General features: G+C 36.7%; 1 protein-coding gene across 2 annotated transcripts in view; it reads left to right on the top strand.

Moving 5' to 3' along the window:
* The window catches only part of LOC140169997 (porphobilinogen deaminase-like), a 30,420-nt gene extending 21,116 nt beyond the window's left edge, over positions 1 to 9,304 (top strand). For both annotated transcript variants that reach the window (XM_072193309.1, XM_072193310.1), the window contains exons 8-10: positions 4,182 to 4,394; positions 5,092 to 5,187; positions 7,118 to 9,304. In XM_072193309.1, coding sequence (XP_072049410.1) covers positions 4,182 to 4,394; positions 5,092 to 5,187; positions 7,118 to 7,306 — 498 coding nt within the window. In that variant the 3' untranslated portion in view covers positions 7,307 to 9,304. The remainder of the gene's footprint in view (positions 1 to 4,181; positions 4,395 to 5,091; positions 5,188 to 7,117) is intronic.
* Positions 9,305 to 16,097: the final 6,793 nt, after the last annotated feature.

The raw sequence follows: 16,097 nt of genomic DNA, 5'->3' as shown, positions 1-16,097 counted from the left end.
ATACACAATATTTACAAAGTATCATACAGTATTTACAATATATTACAAATAAGTATAATGGTATCATCAACTACAAGATAATTATAAATACCATGATTCAAAATACAGAAATACAATAATTATATTTATATACAAAAATCAAGCAAGTAAATGAATAAAATATAGATAAAGACAGGCCTAAATTTCTTTAATTTTTGATTGAAATTGACCTAAAGTCATATTTTCCATCTGAGCTCTTACTGTCGGTGGCAAAGAATTCCATGCATAGGCTGCCCTGACATGAAAAGTACGTTGACCTGAATTTGATTTAAATTTTGGTACAATCAATGCATTAGAAGTATGATTTCTAGTTATATGATTATGGTTATCATGAACAAAATCAAATTGAGAAGATAAGTATGATGGATATTCATTCTTTAAACATTTGAAAACAGTCATTAATAGAGTATTATGCCATCTTTGATCAAGTTTAACCCACTGCAATGTATTCATTAAATCATTAGTTGGTGTCCTTATATCTGCTGAGAGAATTATTCTAGCTAAATTATTATGAAGTACCTGAAGCCTATTATGGTACTCTACACTAAAATTTGACCAGACCATGCTTCCATAATCAAAGTGGGGAATAACAAGAGCATTGGATAACATTACAGTGGTTTTGTATGGAAGGAAATATTTTATACGTTTTATTATGCCAGTTCTTTTGGAAATAGTTTTACTAACATTATCGACATGAGCTGACCAAGACAGCTTGCTATCAAATTTCACACCTAGATATTTAAACTCATCTACTCTTTCAATATCATTGTTGTTATATATTAAATGTACATTGTTGAACTTTTCAAGCATTTTGTTTGTACCAAAGATCATAAACTTAGTCTTTTCAACATTTAAAGTGAGTTTGTTTACTTTGAACCATTCAGCTACCCTACTTAGACATGACTCCATTTGAATTTTAAGATCAGATTCATTTTTAGCTTTACACATTAAAGAGGTATCATCTGCATACATTACAGTTTTACATTCAGACACAGCATTAGGTAAACAGTTAACAAAAATTATAAACAGTAAAGGACCTAAAATTGAGCCCTGAGGAATACCAATATCGATTGGCCTAAAGTCAGAAAAAGTTGAGTTAACATTAACAGTTTGTTCTCTGTTGTTTAAGTATGATTTAAACCATAATAATTCATCCCCACATACCCCATATTGTTTAAGTTTCCTAATCAGAATATCATGATTTACAGTATCAAATGCTTTCTTTAAGTCTATAAATAAAACGCCTGTAGCATAACCTGTATCCATATTCTTTAAAATGTAATCTTGAACATCTAGAAGGGTTGTTGTTGTGGAATGATTTGGACGAAATCCTGATTGAGCATTTGATAATAGTCCTACATTACTCATATATTCATATAATTGATCATGAACAGCTCTTTCAATGATCTTTGATACAATTGGTAATACAGAGATAGGTCTATAGTTACTAACATTAGTTTTATCACCCGATTTAAATATTGGAGTTACTTTAGCCTTCTTCCATGCATCAGGAAAAGTAGACCCATTCAAAGACAGGTTGCAAATATGAACAAGGCATTTTGAGATGAAAGGCGCAGCCAACTTTAATAACCTTACATTGAATGGATCTAATCCTGATGATTTACAATTTTGCATTTTACTTATTTGTTTAAGAACAAATTCATTAGATATTGCTCTAAAACTAAATTTGTTTACACTATGATTTTGATGAGAACATACAGTATTACAAGTGCATACATAATTATCATTGTTATTATTAAATTTACTCCCAAGTTCATTACCTATAGAAGTGAAAAACTCATTGAACTCATTTGCCATATCCTTTTTGTTACCTGAGTAATTACCATTCTTTTTAACAACTGCTGTAGGTATACTTGATGTTTTGTTTGGTATAATTTTCTTAATTGCTTTCCAAAGATTTTTACTATTATTTATGTTGTTATTTATAGCCTCGTTACAATAACTCTTTTTCAGTGAATATTTCATATTGTTTACTTTATTTCTAAGAGACTTTGCTTTACTCCAATCTTCAGCATTATTTGTCTTATGTGCTTTTGAAAAATAGTAGTCCCTATCTTTACTGAGTCTCAAAAACTAATACATGGAGAGTTCCCAAAAATCAGAGTTCTACATGGGGAGTTAACAAAAGGTTCAGCAAGGAGTTACACACTTGATTGTTCAGTCAAGTCATTAAGGTCACTCGTGTTGCAATGTTATATTATAGTATGTGTAGATATTAAGTAGTTAATTATATTAAATAGTTTTTCTTATTTCTCCTTATATCAACAGCCTGTATATTGTTATCGCTCGCCTGCTGTTCTGTAACTGTTCTGCAACAGCCTGTTATTGTTCTGTTATTGCTCGCCTGTTGTGGATCTAGCTGTTATAGGATAAGAGGCATAGGCCAAAACGCTCCTTAGATGTGGTTACAATCTTAGCAGTTTCAAGTAGCAAATTTGGAAATAGCGAGTTCACGTGATGTGCCTTTCAGTTGGGACCAGTAGAGCTTTAAGTCCCAAATTCAAGTGCAGAAATGAAATAGTAGACCTTTCAGATTTCAGTGTGTTAGACCGTAGTGATAAGAAGTAAAGAGTTGTTAAGTATGTAGTCGACTTCCTCCTGTATAAGTGAAGTATTGAGTCGAAGCCAGAGTTATCCGTATTGTTGATCTGACAAACTGTAGTAATAAATAAGTTTCAAGAAAGTAGAACAAAGTGTCGCCGCAGTCGTCCTTTTGTGGTCCATCATAACTCTTCCAGTGCGTAGCGGATTCCAGCTTCGCAAACCCACCAATTAAACCACTTGCTAAGTACCTAGCCGCTCGGTCCCGTCACAATATGATAGGAAATGAGGTACATTCTAGCGGTACCTCTTTTCTTATCATAAATAATGAACCGCTTGCCTTGGGTCACTGAAATTCCAGTGTAGTGATTGGATTCCTTGCCCCTATAATATACATCAATTTTGTTACCACTGTGTTATTAGTTTTTGAGAAAAATGCAAAATAGACAAAAATTTATTGAGGGGTGTAGTACCCCCTTAAAAGATTAAAATGTATTACTATTAGTGAGTCACTCAGAGTCAGTGATGTTAGTGTGCAACTTCACATCATGAGCGTTCGCTCGAAGCAACCTACCAGAGATGCAATTTACATTTTAGTTAATGTTAGAAGGTTTTAAATTTTCCATCAATACTTTTAAGCTATTCCTTCAAATTTCAAGTAATATACCATAGAGTTCCTTCTGCAGGCATATATGCCTCTAAACGAGGATTTTTTTGAAGAAAGAGACAAAAGCCAAATACCTTCCACAAATACATTACAATTGATTGGTCTTACAATAATATGTGTTTGTACAGCCACCTGTATTAGTAATATAGTTGCCAAACTCAAAATAATGTTTTGGTGGAGGGTGTCTGCCTCTCATCTCTTTCGTCAAAAAAAAACCCCTCGTTTAGAGGCATATATGTGATGCGATCAAGCAAAATCAGTCGGAACTCAGAAATATTGATTTCAAGATATAGCCAAACAAAGGAAATATTTCCTTTTGTTTCCTTTTGTTTTGGAAACTCTTTAAATTGCTCATATCTTGGGAACTGGTTGTTCAATTTCAATGGGGTTTTCTGCAAAACGCAGCTTTGTAAATGCTTTTTTACTATCCTGGAAGAAACTGAAAATTTAATATTTCTGAGTTCCGACTGATTTTGCTTGATCGCATCACATATACTTGTAGACGGAATTCTATGGTATTCATAGATCACGAATAGTTTACGTCTTTAACATGTGCTATGTGCAACTCAGAATATTTCAAGTTGGGCAAAATCACACTCCCAGTCGCAATATTGTGCATAGGACAATGGCGGCCATCTTGGATATGAGGGTAAAAGGAAAACATACTACAATTACTTCATAAACATTGATGATTATTCCTTATTATAAACAGGTTTGAAAGTCACCCAAAACTTGTGAATGATTCAATACCATTCCCATGCCATAAAGGCATCATGGATGTACATTGTACAGGAAATAGAAGGAAATCCATAGATGTGGGCTGTGTGCAGGAAGGATATGTTTAGAGCACGAGATAAACTATTTCTTGTGTTTTTAAGTAAAATCATTTGTTAAATTCCTTATCTCATCCCAGATATTGACCCCGGATATCAGTCTCTATGCTGTCAGCCAAGGAGCCCTTGCTGTAGAAACTAAAACAAACAATCAACAACTCATCAAATTCATCTCACAGTTGCATCATCCAGAGACACTCCTACGATGCGTGGCAGAGAGGGCGCTTTTGAGAGCCCTTTCTGGAGGATGCAGCGCTCCAGTTGGTACACATTCAATACTGGAAAATAATCAGGTGTGTAGTATTAATATGCCTATGTGAAGCATTAATGGGGGCTGTCATTTTCTTCAAAAATATGTCAGTGACCAGAGTAAATTTTGTATGACACCCCTATCTGGGGTTGAAAATTACAACCCCTCTCCTAATTTTTTGGTGTAAAAATTATAACCCCCTGTTTTTTTTTTTGTAAACAATTATGACCCCAACTTTTTGGTATGAAAAAATTATGAGTTTGTGATCCCTAGTATGATCAGCTCCCTCAAAAGAAAACAACAGCCCCTTGTTTTAGCTAATGAAGTGAATGCCAGCAGTACAACAGTGTACAATGTACTATTCCCTATTCCAGAAAAATACATCACTAATTTTTTGGAATAAACAATTTGTTATGAACAATTCCATCTAAAAACAAAGGTGATTTACTCACGTTTTAGTGATGTTTCACCACTATGCTAGTGGTTTCACCAGACTGGCAATGCATCACATCAAACTGTTTTTCCTGTTATGGACAACCAAGAAGCACCATAGAGAGCGTGATGAGTTGGTCAAAGATGTTGTTGAGTGCGTAGGCCCCCTCCTCCTTGTTTAGAGTGTCATGTCCTTTTCTGCAGATCCAAATGGCTTCCTTCAGTCACCTAGTAGTCTTATCGGCTTCACGATCAAAATAAAAATTTCATTCCAGTCCATTTGTCCTTATCTTGATTTTTCTTTTCAGCTTAGTTTAACCGGAGCAGTACTTAGTTTAGACGGATCGCAGTACCTAACAGAAACACAGACTGTTACTTTATCAACACCAATAGTATTACCAAAGGTATGACAAATCAGAATTAAAGGTACTATTATTATATCAAGGATTTGTTAAATTAGAAGAATCATCAAAAAAGGTGTGTTAAGTCAATTTAAGGGTGCTTAGTTTGAATCTGCTGTAAAAGTTTAAATTCTAGGGAAAGTGGTCAATTCTTATTCTAAATGGACACTACAGGATGGTGAAATGTCATAAATGCTCAAATTTGTTGAAAACTGCTCCAATGCATTCCTCTAGCCATGAAGATTTAGAAAAAGTATAGTTCAGCCTATCTGTGTCACACCATTCTTATTATATAAGCGAAAAGGACAAATGTCATATTTAATTCGTTAATTAATTTAATTCTTCATACACTTCTAGTGCCCGTTTCTATTCATCGTTATGTATTCTTCTCCCGTGCATTATTTTCGCGAACTACCCTTCACAGCCCAAATTATATAAACCTGCACGCTAAACAATGCATTATCTAAAACCTGCACGCTAAACAATAGATTCTAGATAATACGTGCACGCCCAAATACTAGAAATACTACTTTCACATAACCATATAGTAGAGTTAGGTGACGCTTTCGACACAGAGGTCACACAACTATATAATTGTCTGTTCGATATATATACCATCAAAAAAGTACGAATATACATTCTGTGGTGTTAAAATGGTATAGTTACAAACGGTGTTCTATAATAGGGTACAATTACCGAATAGGGTGCAACTCGCTAGACTTGAGTCCAGTCCTCGTTCACGGAGTTTAGGGTTAGGGTTTAGGGTTGGGGTAGGGCAGTCTTGTAATAAGACTAGTAGAGTTGCACCCTATTCGCAATCGCTCGTGCAAAGGGTAAGATCATTGTCATAAATTATGATTAATGACCTCAAATAAATCAAACATCAAATGAGAATAATCGAGCTTGTATTAATTAAAAAGGGCCAAAAACAGGTGGATCATAATTATACAAGATGACACCATTGCAAAATATTCAGCATTTTACAAATGAAATACATGTAGGCCTATATCTAAAATAACATAGCCGGGCCGGAAACACACACTAGCGCATAATATCATGATCATGCTTTATAATACCATAGGCCTTCAAACACATGTGTTTGAAGGCCTATGATAATACTGAACAAATTGTTAAATCCCAATGTCGTGTGTTTTAATATAAGTAGATTTTAAAGTTCAAATTATAGAGCTATAAAGTCCAGTTGATATTCACCGTAGTACTAGTCGGACATTTAAATCGATCGTTTCCAGATGAACTGGTTCAGTGCTCTCTGTGTTCGAAACCACGATATTAAATGATCACAACATAAAGTCAATTGGTTACAAACCATGCTTGCGAAGTTACTAAAGTATGACGTATGGCATAATCGATACCATTGATAGCTAACTTATACAGGGATTGATTTTCTTTACCAGTTAAATGCTACGTAGCTGGTCAATGTCCTGACGGTGTTTTTAAAATGTAAGATATTTTCCTAATATTAAAACTAATATAATGAATGCAGCAATTAATATTGCCTATTGTTTTAATAGGCCTACACTCAAAGTGTATGACGGATAATGTATCGTGCAAATGCATTAAATCAAGATAATTGCACTTGCCATGGAGTTATTGCATTTAGCTCTTGAGCCTATCGGCTCTCGAGCTAAATGCAATAACTCCACGGCGCGTGCAATTATCTTGACGAATGCATTGCACTCAGTTCATTATCCTTATCATAACCACCTGTAGATTTGGCAACTAAATGCTGAGATATATGTCGAATGAAGCAGTGCAAAGCCCAGGACAAGGCTAATTGTATCGGAGAGCTAAAAAAAATGTTGCAGGGAACCAAAAACACAAAGTTTATCACAACAGAAAAACACCTGTAAAAATGTAAGACTAATCATGTATACTGGCCTTAGAAGTTCTTTTCTATGTTTTTTTTTCACAGGAATCAATGGACCAAAGCACCAGTTATCAGATGTATTCAAGTATTATAGCTCCAAATATTTCCCAGGATGCTTTAAAAGCAGCAGAGGATCTTGGGATATCCGTTGCTACAAAGTTACACGAAAATGGCGCAACAGAAATCCTGGCCAAAGCCAAAGAAGAAAATGACAGCAAGGCAGAAAAGAAATAAATTCAGACTTTCTTTCAGAAACTTTAAAAATGTTTCCAAGGGGTGAAGACTTATCACAGGGTGGCAGCTGCACTGCACCTCTTTGCCTCCTTGGCTATACTACTGGATGGAGCCTGTCACCCAAACAACAGTCTTATTCCAAGTTTTGGGTTAAATTGCTTCAATTGGATATTTATAGAAGAAAAAACATGCCTCACAATATGTTTGTTTTATTTTTCTATTACCTGGGTTACTCATTCAGTGGATAACCAATAATCTTCTGTTCTTCCATGAGGCTCAGGGAACACCCGGGGGGTCACTCACTACTTGACTTGCTACGCACCCATGTCCAAGAAAAACGTCTAAAAGGGTATGTTTTTCACCACACAGCGTCGTCAACGTCTTTTTGAAAAAGGGGTACTTTTTCAGAAGGCATCGCCATTTAGGGGTCCTTTTTCAGCCAAATCCTTAGACGTTTAGGGTGGGTTAGTAATATTATTGTTTGAGTGAGTTTGCACAAATTTGATTCTTGTTACTTTTGAGCATGTTTTCTTCAGTATCTATATGTCTGCAACATTAAAAAGACACCTTGGTATCAAATCAGTTGACGCCATTTAGGGTAGGATTTTGCATGTGTTTCGCCATTAAGGGGTGCAATTTGGTTATGTGAAAATTCACCATTAAGGGTGCATTTCAGAGGTGTTCGGATGCGGGTGTGAGGCACTTTTGTGTCAAAGTGACCCCCGAGGGAACATTCCATGCTGACTAAGAACATTCACTCATTCCATGCTGGTTGTATAACACCATGCTACCACATTTTGTTTGTTTGTCTTATTTCTTCTTTAACCTGGGACACTCAATCAGTTGAAAATACAATTAATCATCTGTTCTTCCTTGAGGCTTCATATAGAATGAAGTAGGGCAGTACACAGTTTACAACAGTGGCGTAGCTGGGGCTTGTGGTGCCCAGGGCTAAGGATACATAATGATGCCCCCACCCATTATTGAAAAATTTGCACAAATAGGGCCTACCACTAATTAATTTTGGTTATAATGAAGTTGAATATCTGTAAATTGATCTTTCAAATGATTTTGTGCTGCAAATTTTGACTTTCATTGCTTGGAGGTGGCGCAGAATTGGCTGAATTGGGCATGTGCCCCCCCACCCCCCCATCGCCACGCCACTGGTTTACAATCCACAGACAGGAGTTAAAAAGTTATGGTCCTATTTTCCATGTTCTGTTTTCTATCTTAGAATGAGGCCTACCATTAAAACAATGTGTTTCAAAATAGAGTTGTATTGCTCCAGTGATTTTGATATGAGAAGCAAAAACATGCATATCATATCCCCATAGGATACTACATACACTTTGGGTGTCGTTACCACAAATCACTATGTTTTCGTTCACACCATTGCAATATCTCAGGCGTTAAAATGGGGTAATGAGAATAATACGAGCTTTCTTCTCAGTTTTGATGAAGAAAAATGGGGGATGAGGGTGTCGATCAGGTCAAGGATCTTTAAGATAAAATGACTGTCTTGCCCAGGGTGCCTGGACAAAGCAGATTATTGACATTTGGTAATGAATTATGGTATAAATAAAAGTGAGCAAATGTGGCAAAAACGTTTATGGGCACTGATCATGATGGGTGATAAAATGATGAAATTTTCTGTAAAAAATATGTTGTCTATAATCTGCACCACCCAATGATCAACAAGTATATAGCCTATATACTGTGGTTCGCTTCAAGTTCTATAGGGACGTAGATGCATATTTTATTGTGTGCAGTATCGAAACAGACGCGTAAAGTTAATTGCACAGAGCATACATACGCAAGCACATTCAGTACAAGGGTAGTTTGGCCTCACACTTGCGGCGCAACCGCTTAAAAGCATTGGCGTCAGTTCCAAACTTGATGTGAACCATGGTATAGGCCGATTTGATCAAAATATATGATGTCTATTGCAAAAAAACATGTAAATAAACCCGCTCTAAAAAGTGTAAATTACTATCCTTAGCATTGTGCCATGTTGTATTCGGCAGCCTTACTTGCATGAAGAGAAAAAAATGGAAGTAATAAAAATACAAACACTGCATTTTTATTCTATCTTCATTTTTTTGTCTGATTTTATATTTATCAGATGGATTTCACATTTGCCATATGCTACTTCAGTAGCACATTCTACACATATTTCTTGAAATAAACAATGGCCTATTCTAGTTGAAATCCATACACCCCCTATGGAAGGCATGACTTTAATCTTTCATACAAGGAGTGTGTGTTAATGGTTTACCTGATTGGGTGACTCTCATTTGAAATCTACTTGCCCTTTGTGGGTGATTATGGTACTGTAAAAGTCAATATTTTCGCGCTTTTGAAGATTTTGTCAATTGCGCGAGAATTAAATTTCGCGGTTTTGATATTGATACAATAGAAACCTAATAGAAACCTATTTTCGTGAGTTTTTATTTTCGCGATTTTATATCCACTCGCGAAATTCGCGAAAATAAAAATATCGCGAAAATTTCTACTTTTACAGTAATGTCTTGTTTGTCTTCTACAGGGGGTGTATGGATTTCATCTGGAATAGCTAAATGTCTGTTCTAATAGGAAGTTTTCAGCCGTTTGGCCTGAATATATAATGTATTTACTTTGTATTTTTTGAGTAATCATATTAATGGAATATACTTTTGTGTACACATGAAATATCAATAAATGTCTGCAGAAAGATTTTAATTTATTTAAAAATAAATTGTGTGATCTGTGGACTGTGTATCAGACGCTATGTGCAACAACAGGTCAAGCAGAGGTGGTGTTGTGTGTGTGTGGGGGGGGGGGAGCAAAGGGGCCTCCAGACATCTTGCTCCCCTGTGGAATACTGACCCATACCATTTTAAAGTTAAGACTAAGTCCAATATCTATTTAGGACACATAACTTTTACAGGGTTTCATCACATTGCATATCCAAAAATATGAATTTGATCCGATTTAGATTATTGACCTACGCATCTTTGTCACTGTAGCACATCAACCAGACATTAGGAGATGTTGGAGATGAACAATTTGCTACAACTTAAAACCAAAATTGGGGCAACTTTAATTTTTGACCCCTGTACAAATTGGGAATTGACCCTTGACCTGTTGCGGCATATAATTTCTGAAAAATAGGTTGTATTGAGAAAAAAATAGGCCTACATATTTTGGATCCTTGAGCCAGACAGATAAATATGATATACTTTGTAAAGTGATATTTGAACACTTCCAATTTTTGACCCCAGTATAACCCTGGGTCATTTTGGGGTCATTCATTTTAAAATGACGAAGTGTGCCATAGTGGCACCCACCAGATTCTAAATCAGTAGGTGTGAAATATATACATGACACCAATAAACATCCTGTGGATGCTACGTCCGGGTTATGGCTTAGGCAACAGACTATTCTGCATGTTCTGTGTGATCCATCTTGCTACCTATCACCTGTATTAGATATTCTGAATATGAGGAATGTCCTGATATAAAATAATTTAGATACAATACAAATTTTATGGCAAATTTTTGTCATTTAACAGTCCTTGAAGTAAGATTTACAAGTCTAATGATATGTACTTAAAGTGTATGTAACTGGGTTGAAAAGCTGACCATCAATTGAAATATTCAATTTCAGGTTATTTTGTATTTTGACACCTCCTTCTATGTGACCCTCTGTTCATACACCCAAAACTTTTTAACCACCCTATTCAGCACTCCAAAAATTGTATGACCCCCTATTCCAGCCCCTCCCCCCCCACCAAGGTATTTCTGTACGCTCCCTTAGGGGCGGTGCAATAATTATGTGTACCCCCATTATGGTGAATTCTCAAAATGGTCTGCCAAAAATTACTTGGCCCCCCCCCCCTTTGGCGGTGCCAAAAAAACTTCCCGCACCCCGGTGGTACCCCCGTTTCACATAGTCCCATTTTATGCACAAATGCTCATAAAAAAAATGCAAAAGAAGTCCAGCACCGCATTGAATGCTACTTGAACAAGTACAAATATAATTAAATACTCTTGGAGAGGGGGCTAGGGCCGATAGGTAAAACAAAAAAAAAGTCCTATACCGGATTACCAGGGCCCCGCGGGGTCCTATAGTCTATAGACCCTACCTTATAAGTGGTTATAAAACAAACTGGGCAGAGGCTCCGAAAGATTTTGAATATTGGGGGGCCAAATTTTTTGGCCTGCTCCAAGGCGCGAAACGCTGAAGGGGATGGTTCGCGCAAAAGCTTAAGAAATGCATACATTTTTACATGAATTGTACCTTGCATTTTGAACTATACCCTAAAATTATGAATTTTACCTTAAAATTATGAATCTGATCCTAAAATTATACATTTTACCCTAAAATTATGAATTTTACCTCAGATTATTGGGGGGGGGGGGGGCTCTAGGGTACTTGGGCCCCCTCATCAAAATTATTGAGGGGACCGGACCCCCTTCGGTTCCGGAGCCACAGCGGTGCCCACCCTGCTGAAAGCACCACAGACCACAGTACCTTCCTTATTGTTAGGGTTAGGGTAATAATAGGTTAGGGTTTAGGATTAGGGGCAAGGTTAAGGTGAGGCAAGGTTCATTATTGATCAGAGATTATACACATAGTTATTAGTACTAATATACTAGTAATAGTATTGCATGTATGCACTTTGATTCCGTAATCAATAAGTATGATAAACACCTTTCTGGCACAACGACTCATAGCACCGTGGTGTAGGCATTGGACTATGGATCCATATTTATTTATCTTGGGCCTATTTATTTATTTATTTATGTATCTGATTTATTTATATTTTATTTATTTATTTATTTTTATTTATTTATTTTTATTTATTTATTCATTTATTTATTAATATATTTACTGCTTTTGGTGCTATAATTGTTGTTTGTTGAATAACTTAGACCCGTTTCCATCAATTTTGGACCCATTCCTGTTTTCTTTCACCCATTTCGACCTGTTTCGATACGTTCCGACCCGTTTCGATGCATTACATCTTTTTTATAATAAATCATGCATAACTCGCAAACGCAAAATCGGAATCAACTGAAATTTTGGAAATAAGCTTTTTTTGTGGATATCTATTGAAAAATGTCATAAAAAGAGGATGTTAGGATCACGAAATATACATGTAGTTTAAAATAATTATTGTGTTTGTTTGATTATTTTGTATCATTTGTTGTCATTGGGGCCTATATTGTACTTTTTTTTATTATTATTTAAAATCAAACAGTGTATTTGTGTTGTGAGTTCGGGCAAAAGGTGATTTTGGCCTTGAGTCAAGTACGACTCGTAAGATTATTTTATACGCGCGTACAGTTTACTAGTATTCTATCTACACGCTTCAAACAGATATGACTTTTCACAGGTGCACAGTGTATTGAACGGAAGTACATAAGTAGGGAATTCCCCACTATCGCTACCAATCACTGTTGCCAGATTGGTAGCAGGCCTTAGACGTATCAATTTAGGGATTGTTATTATACAGTTGGCCCGCCTATTGGATTTGGTATGGATTCGTATTCGTACTGTGAGAATGAGAAATACCCGGAGAACATTGAGTTGGCAACACGATGGTTAAAATCTGGTCTTATTATATCAACCAGCAAGCAGAGAGAGTGAAGTGATTAAATGCCAAGATCAAAAGGTGTGCTTTTTTAAACTTGATGAAAATAAAATTTCATCTAACATTTACGATTTGTTGAAGAACTTATTAAGCAGGTGGACTGAAGAAGAAGAAGATCGAGTCGACTGCAGATAAAGCCCGGAGAAAAGGTAAGTAAAATGGTGGCCCCTAGCAATGCTAGTCGGGATTATGCACTTTCAGTTTCTCACGCGTTTGAACGGGAATTGGATTGCGTACTTTTTCGATGTCTAGTGAGCAAATTTCTTCAATATTTTGAGAAAATGATGTCAAATTTTCTATTCTATATTGTTTGGTAATAATGTCTTTTGCCAATAGTATGTTTAAAGTTGTAATTTTGTGTTTTTGATCACAAAGATCGGATATTTTCGTTCCCGATTCGAATTCTGAACCCTTCGCAAGGGTGCCGATTTCGGCAGAACTTTGACGATAATTTTGCCTTTTTTTTTTTTTTTATGCATTCGATCCTTAATTTTGTTTCAACCGAGTCTTAAATTAGCAAGCACAATAAGGTTGGTACCACTTTTATATACATTGATAAAATTTTAAAGATTTTTTTTTTAGTTTCTAACCGGCGCAAATCGTTAAGTGTGTATTTCCCATTGACATCCAAAATGGGAAATACGAGTCTGATGGACATAGGAACGGCGTCCATGAGACTCAGCGAGTCTAGTGGCCCCAAAATCATTTATGCCAACGTCATGAACGTGGGCACTGTTCGCATCGCATGCACTTGACTTTACATTATGGTATGTGCGTCTTATTGTAACTCTCTTATACCAAATGTTTTGGTGGCATAGAGACAAATTAAACTTGTAAACTTGTAAACTTGTAACTTGCGTATGTCATAGTACGAGGGGGGCGAGGTGGTCGAGCGGTCTAAGGCGCTGTGATCTCGACCAGGAAAAATACGATCGGCGTGGGTTCGAGCCTTGGGCTGGCCCCTGGGCAAGAATTTACCCCATTCCCAAAATGCTCTCCCATGTGGTCAGAAATCGTGCAATATATATGTGTGGAATAGGGAGACATGAAGTCCATGTACAAAGACCAGAAATTACATTTCAAATGTACACCAAGCAGGCCCGTTGGAACCGCTACGGCCGGTACGGCCATGGCCGTACCACTTTTCAGCCTAAAAAAATACAAAAAAAAACAACTTAGGCCTACACAGGCGCGGATTCGGGCCCCCCCCCCCAAAAAAAAACTTGAGGAAAGGAGAGCTAGAAGAGAAGAGAAAGGGGAAAAAGGAGAAAAAAAGAAGAGAAAAGGGAGAAAAGGTTAAATTGCACGTATAGTAGGCCCATGCCTAAATCGCAGTCGGGTCAATCTATAGCCTATAGCCTAGGCCTATGATTATTTTGCTTGAAGGTGGGTCCTCTGCCCAAAAGCATGTGAAAATTACGGCGGGCTCGCCGATATGCAGGGCCCGTCTCATTGTCACCAAAGTCAGTATATAGGCCTATTAAGACGGACTCCGTGCTAACTTCAATTCAACATCGATCCATGCATGCTTTAATTGCAAATCTCAAGTCTTGGGCCTATAATAAAGTGTCAATGTAACATTTATAATTTTACAAATTGAGTTCGGGCCCTTTTTTGTTTTAAAAAGCAATGATAGTGTAAAATGATGCACCAAATGGCTTCAATTGGACCTTCATTTTGCAAAATTTCCAAAACTTCTCAGGGGGTATCCCCCTCAGACACCCCATGCGTATACAAACAACTGCCCATTTTCGTGTCTGTATTTAACACCCACCACTTGATATTTAAACCAATAATTCATAAAATAACAGTGAAAAAATGGCTTTCAATTGGCCTATCATTTCGTAAATTTGATATTTTCGGCTTTTTCAAACTAATACACAATAATAGTGCCAAAATGGTCCACCAATTAGTCTACTGTAGTAGACCAGTTTAATTTATCATTCCCTAAATTATCTCTCTGACCTGACCATGGAAAAGTCATCATTCCTGTTCTGATTCAACAGCTCAGATATCCATGAGAAAACTGGTCTACTGTATTTCGAATATACAATGAACTATGCACTCTATAGTGGGTATGATGTTACCTCATTAAAAATGCAGTCTTGGCTGTTTATGCACATATCCTGTGGTTTTTACCAATTAAGCTGTTTGAATAGCCGTCCAGCGCGTATTATTTGCACAAGGTCCAATACAATGTATGAAATACGCTTGACGTCAAGCGCACGTATACTGCCGATGGTTAAGCTGTCAAATGAAATCTGAATAGAGCTACCCCACGTGGGTTGGGTTCAGTGAACACAGTGGGTTGGGCTAATGCATAAACATGTATGCTTGCCTATTTGTTATTGGTTAAGATTTACCACCCACATTGATTTTTACTTCATTAACATTCATCTCAGATTCGAGATGAAAGAGGTTGAGTCTATGTGTTAAGATATGGTGGGTCACACAGGTCATATCCAACTACCGCAGTCCTTTTTTCTCTGGGCAGGGCAGTCACTAGAGATGTGATGTGTTTCGTCATAGATTTTTTTTAAATGGTTTCATGCATGGAAAAGTATGAATTGTTTATCAAAAAAAAAAAAAAAAAAAAAAAAAAGGAATGCAGCGAGTCTATCCACCAATTGGCTTCAATTGGGTCTTCATTTTCCTAAAGTTTCTAACTTCTGAAGGGGGAACATCCCCCTCAGCGCGATACTTGCATTATTTTTTTGACTGCTCTGGATCCGCCACTAGACTCAAATTACTATCATGTGTACTGCAATCTTATCATGAATTGGTAGCATGTTTTATGGTTGATCATTTTTTATTTTGAATGTCCTAGTTTTGAAGTTTAGCATGTTTAGTCCTATTAACTTATCGTTGAAATTCTATTTTTCATTTTCAAAAGTGCTTGAGCTTCCAGGGGGCTTCGCCCCCTAACCCACCTTTAAGGGGCTCTGACCCTTCAAACCCTTTTGGGGGTTTCACCCCCCGACCCCCAAAGTGGGCCGTACCACTTTTAATTTGCTTCCGACGGGCCTGACACCAAGGTATTCTTCCCTAACTATTTCACTTACCATATGTCACTGTTGCCCTAGCCATCTTTGAAGTAAGCTTCCTTGGTTGTATTATGTCTCTGGAAATTTATTGGTCCAAATTTGTAGTCAATAT

This window comes from Amphiura filiformis, chromosome 14, assembly GCF_039555335.1.
Source record: "Amphiura filiformis chromosome 14, Afil_fr2py, whole genome shotgun sequence".
NCBI lineage: Eukaryota > Metazoa > Echinodermata > Ophiuroidea > Amphilepidida > Amphiuridae > Amphiura > Amphiura filiformis.
The sequence above is the reverse complement of the archived record's forward strand: the minus strand, read 5'-3'. Positions and strand labels throughout refer to the sequence as shown.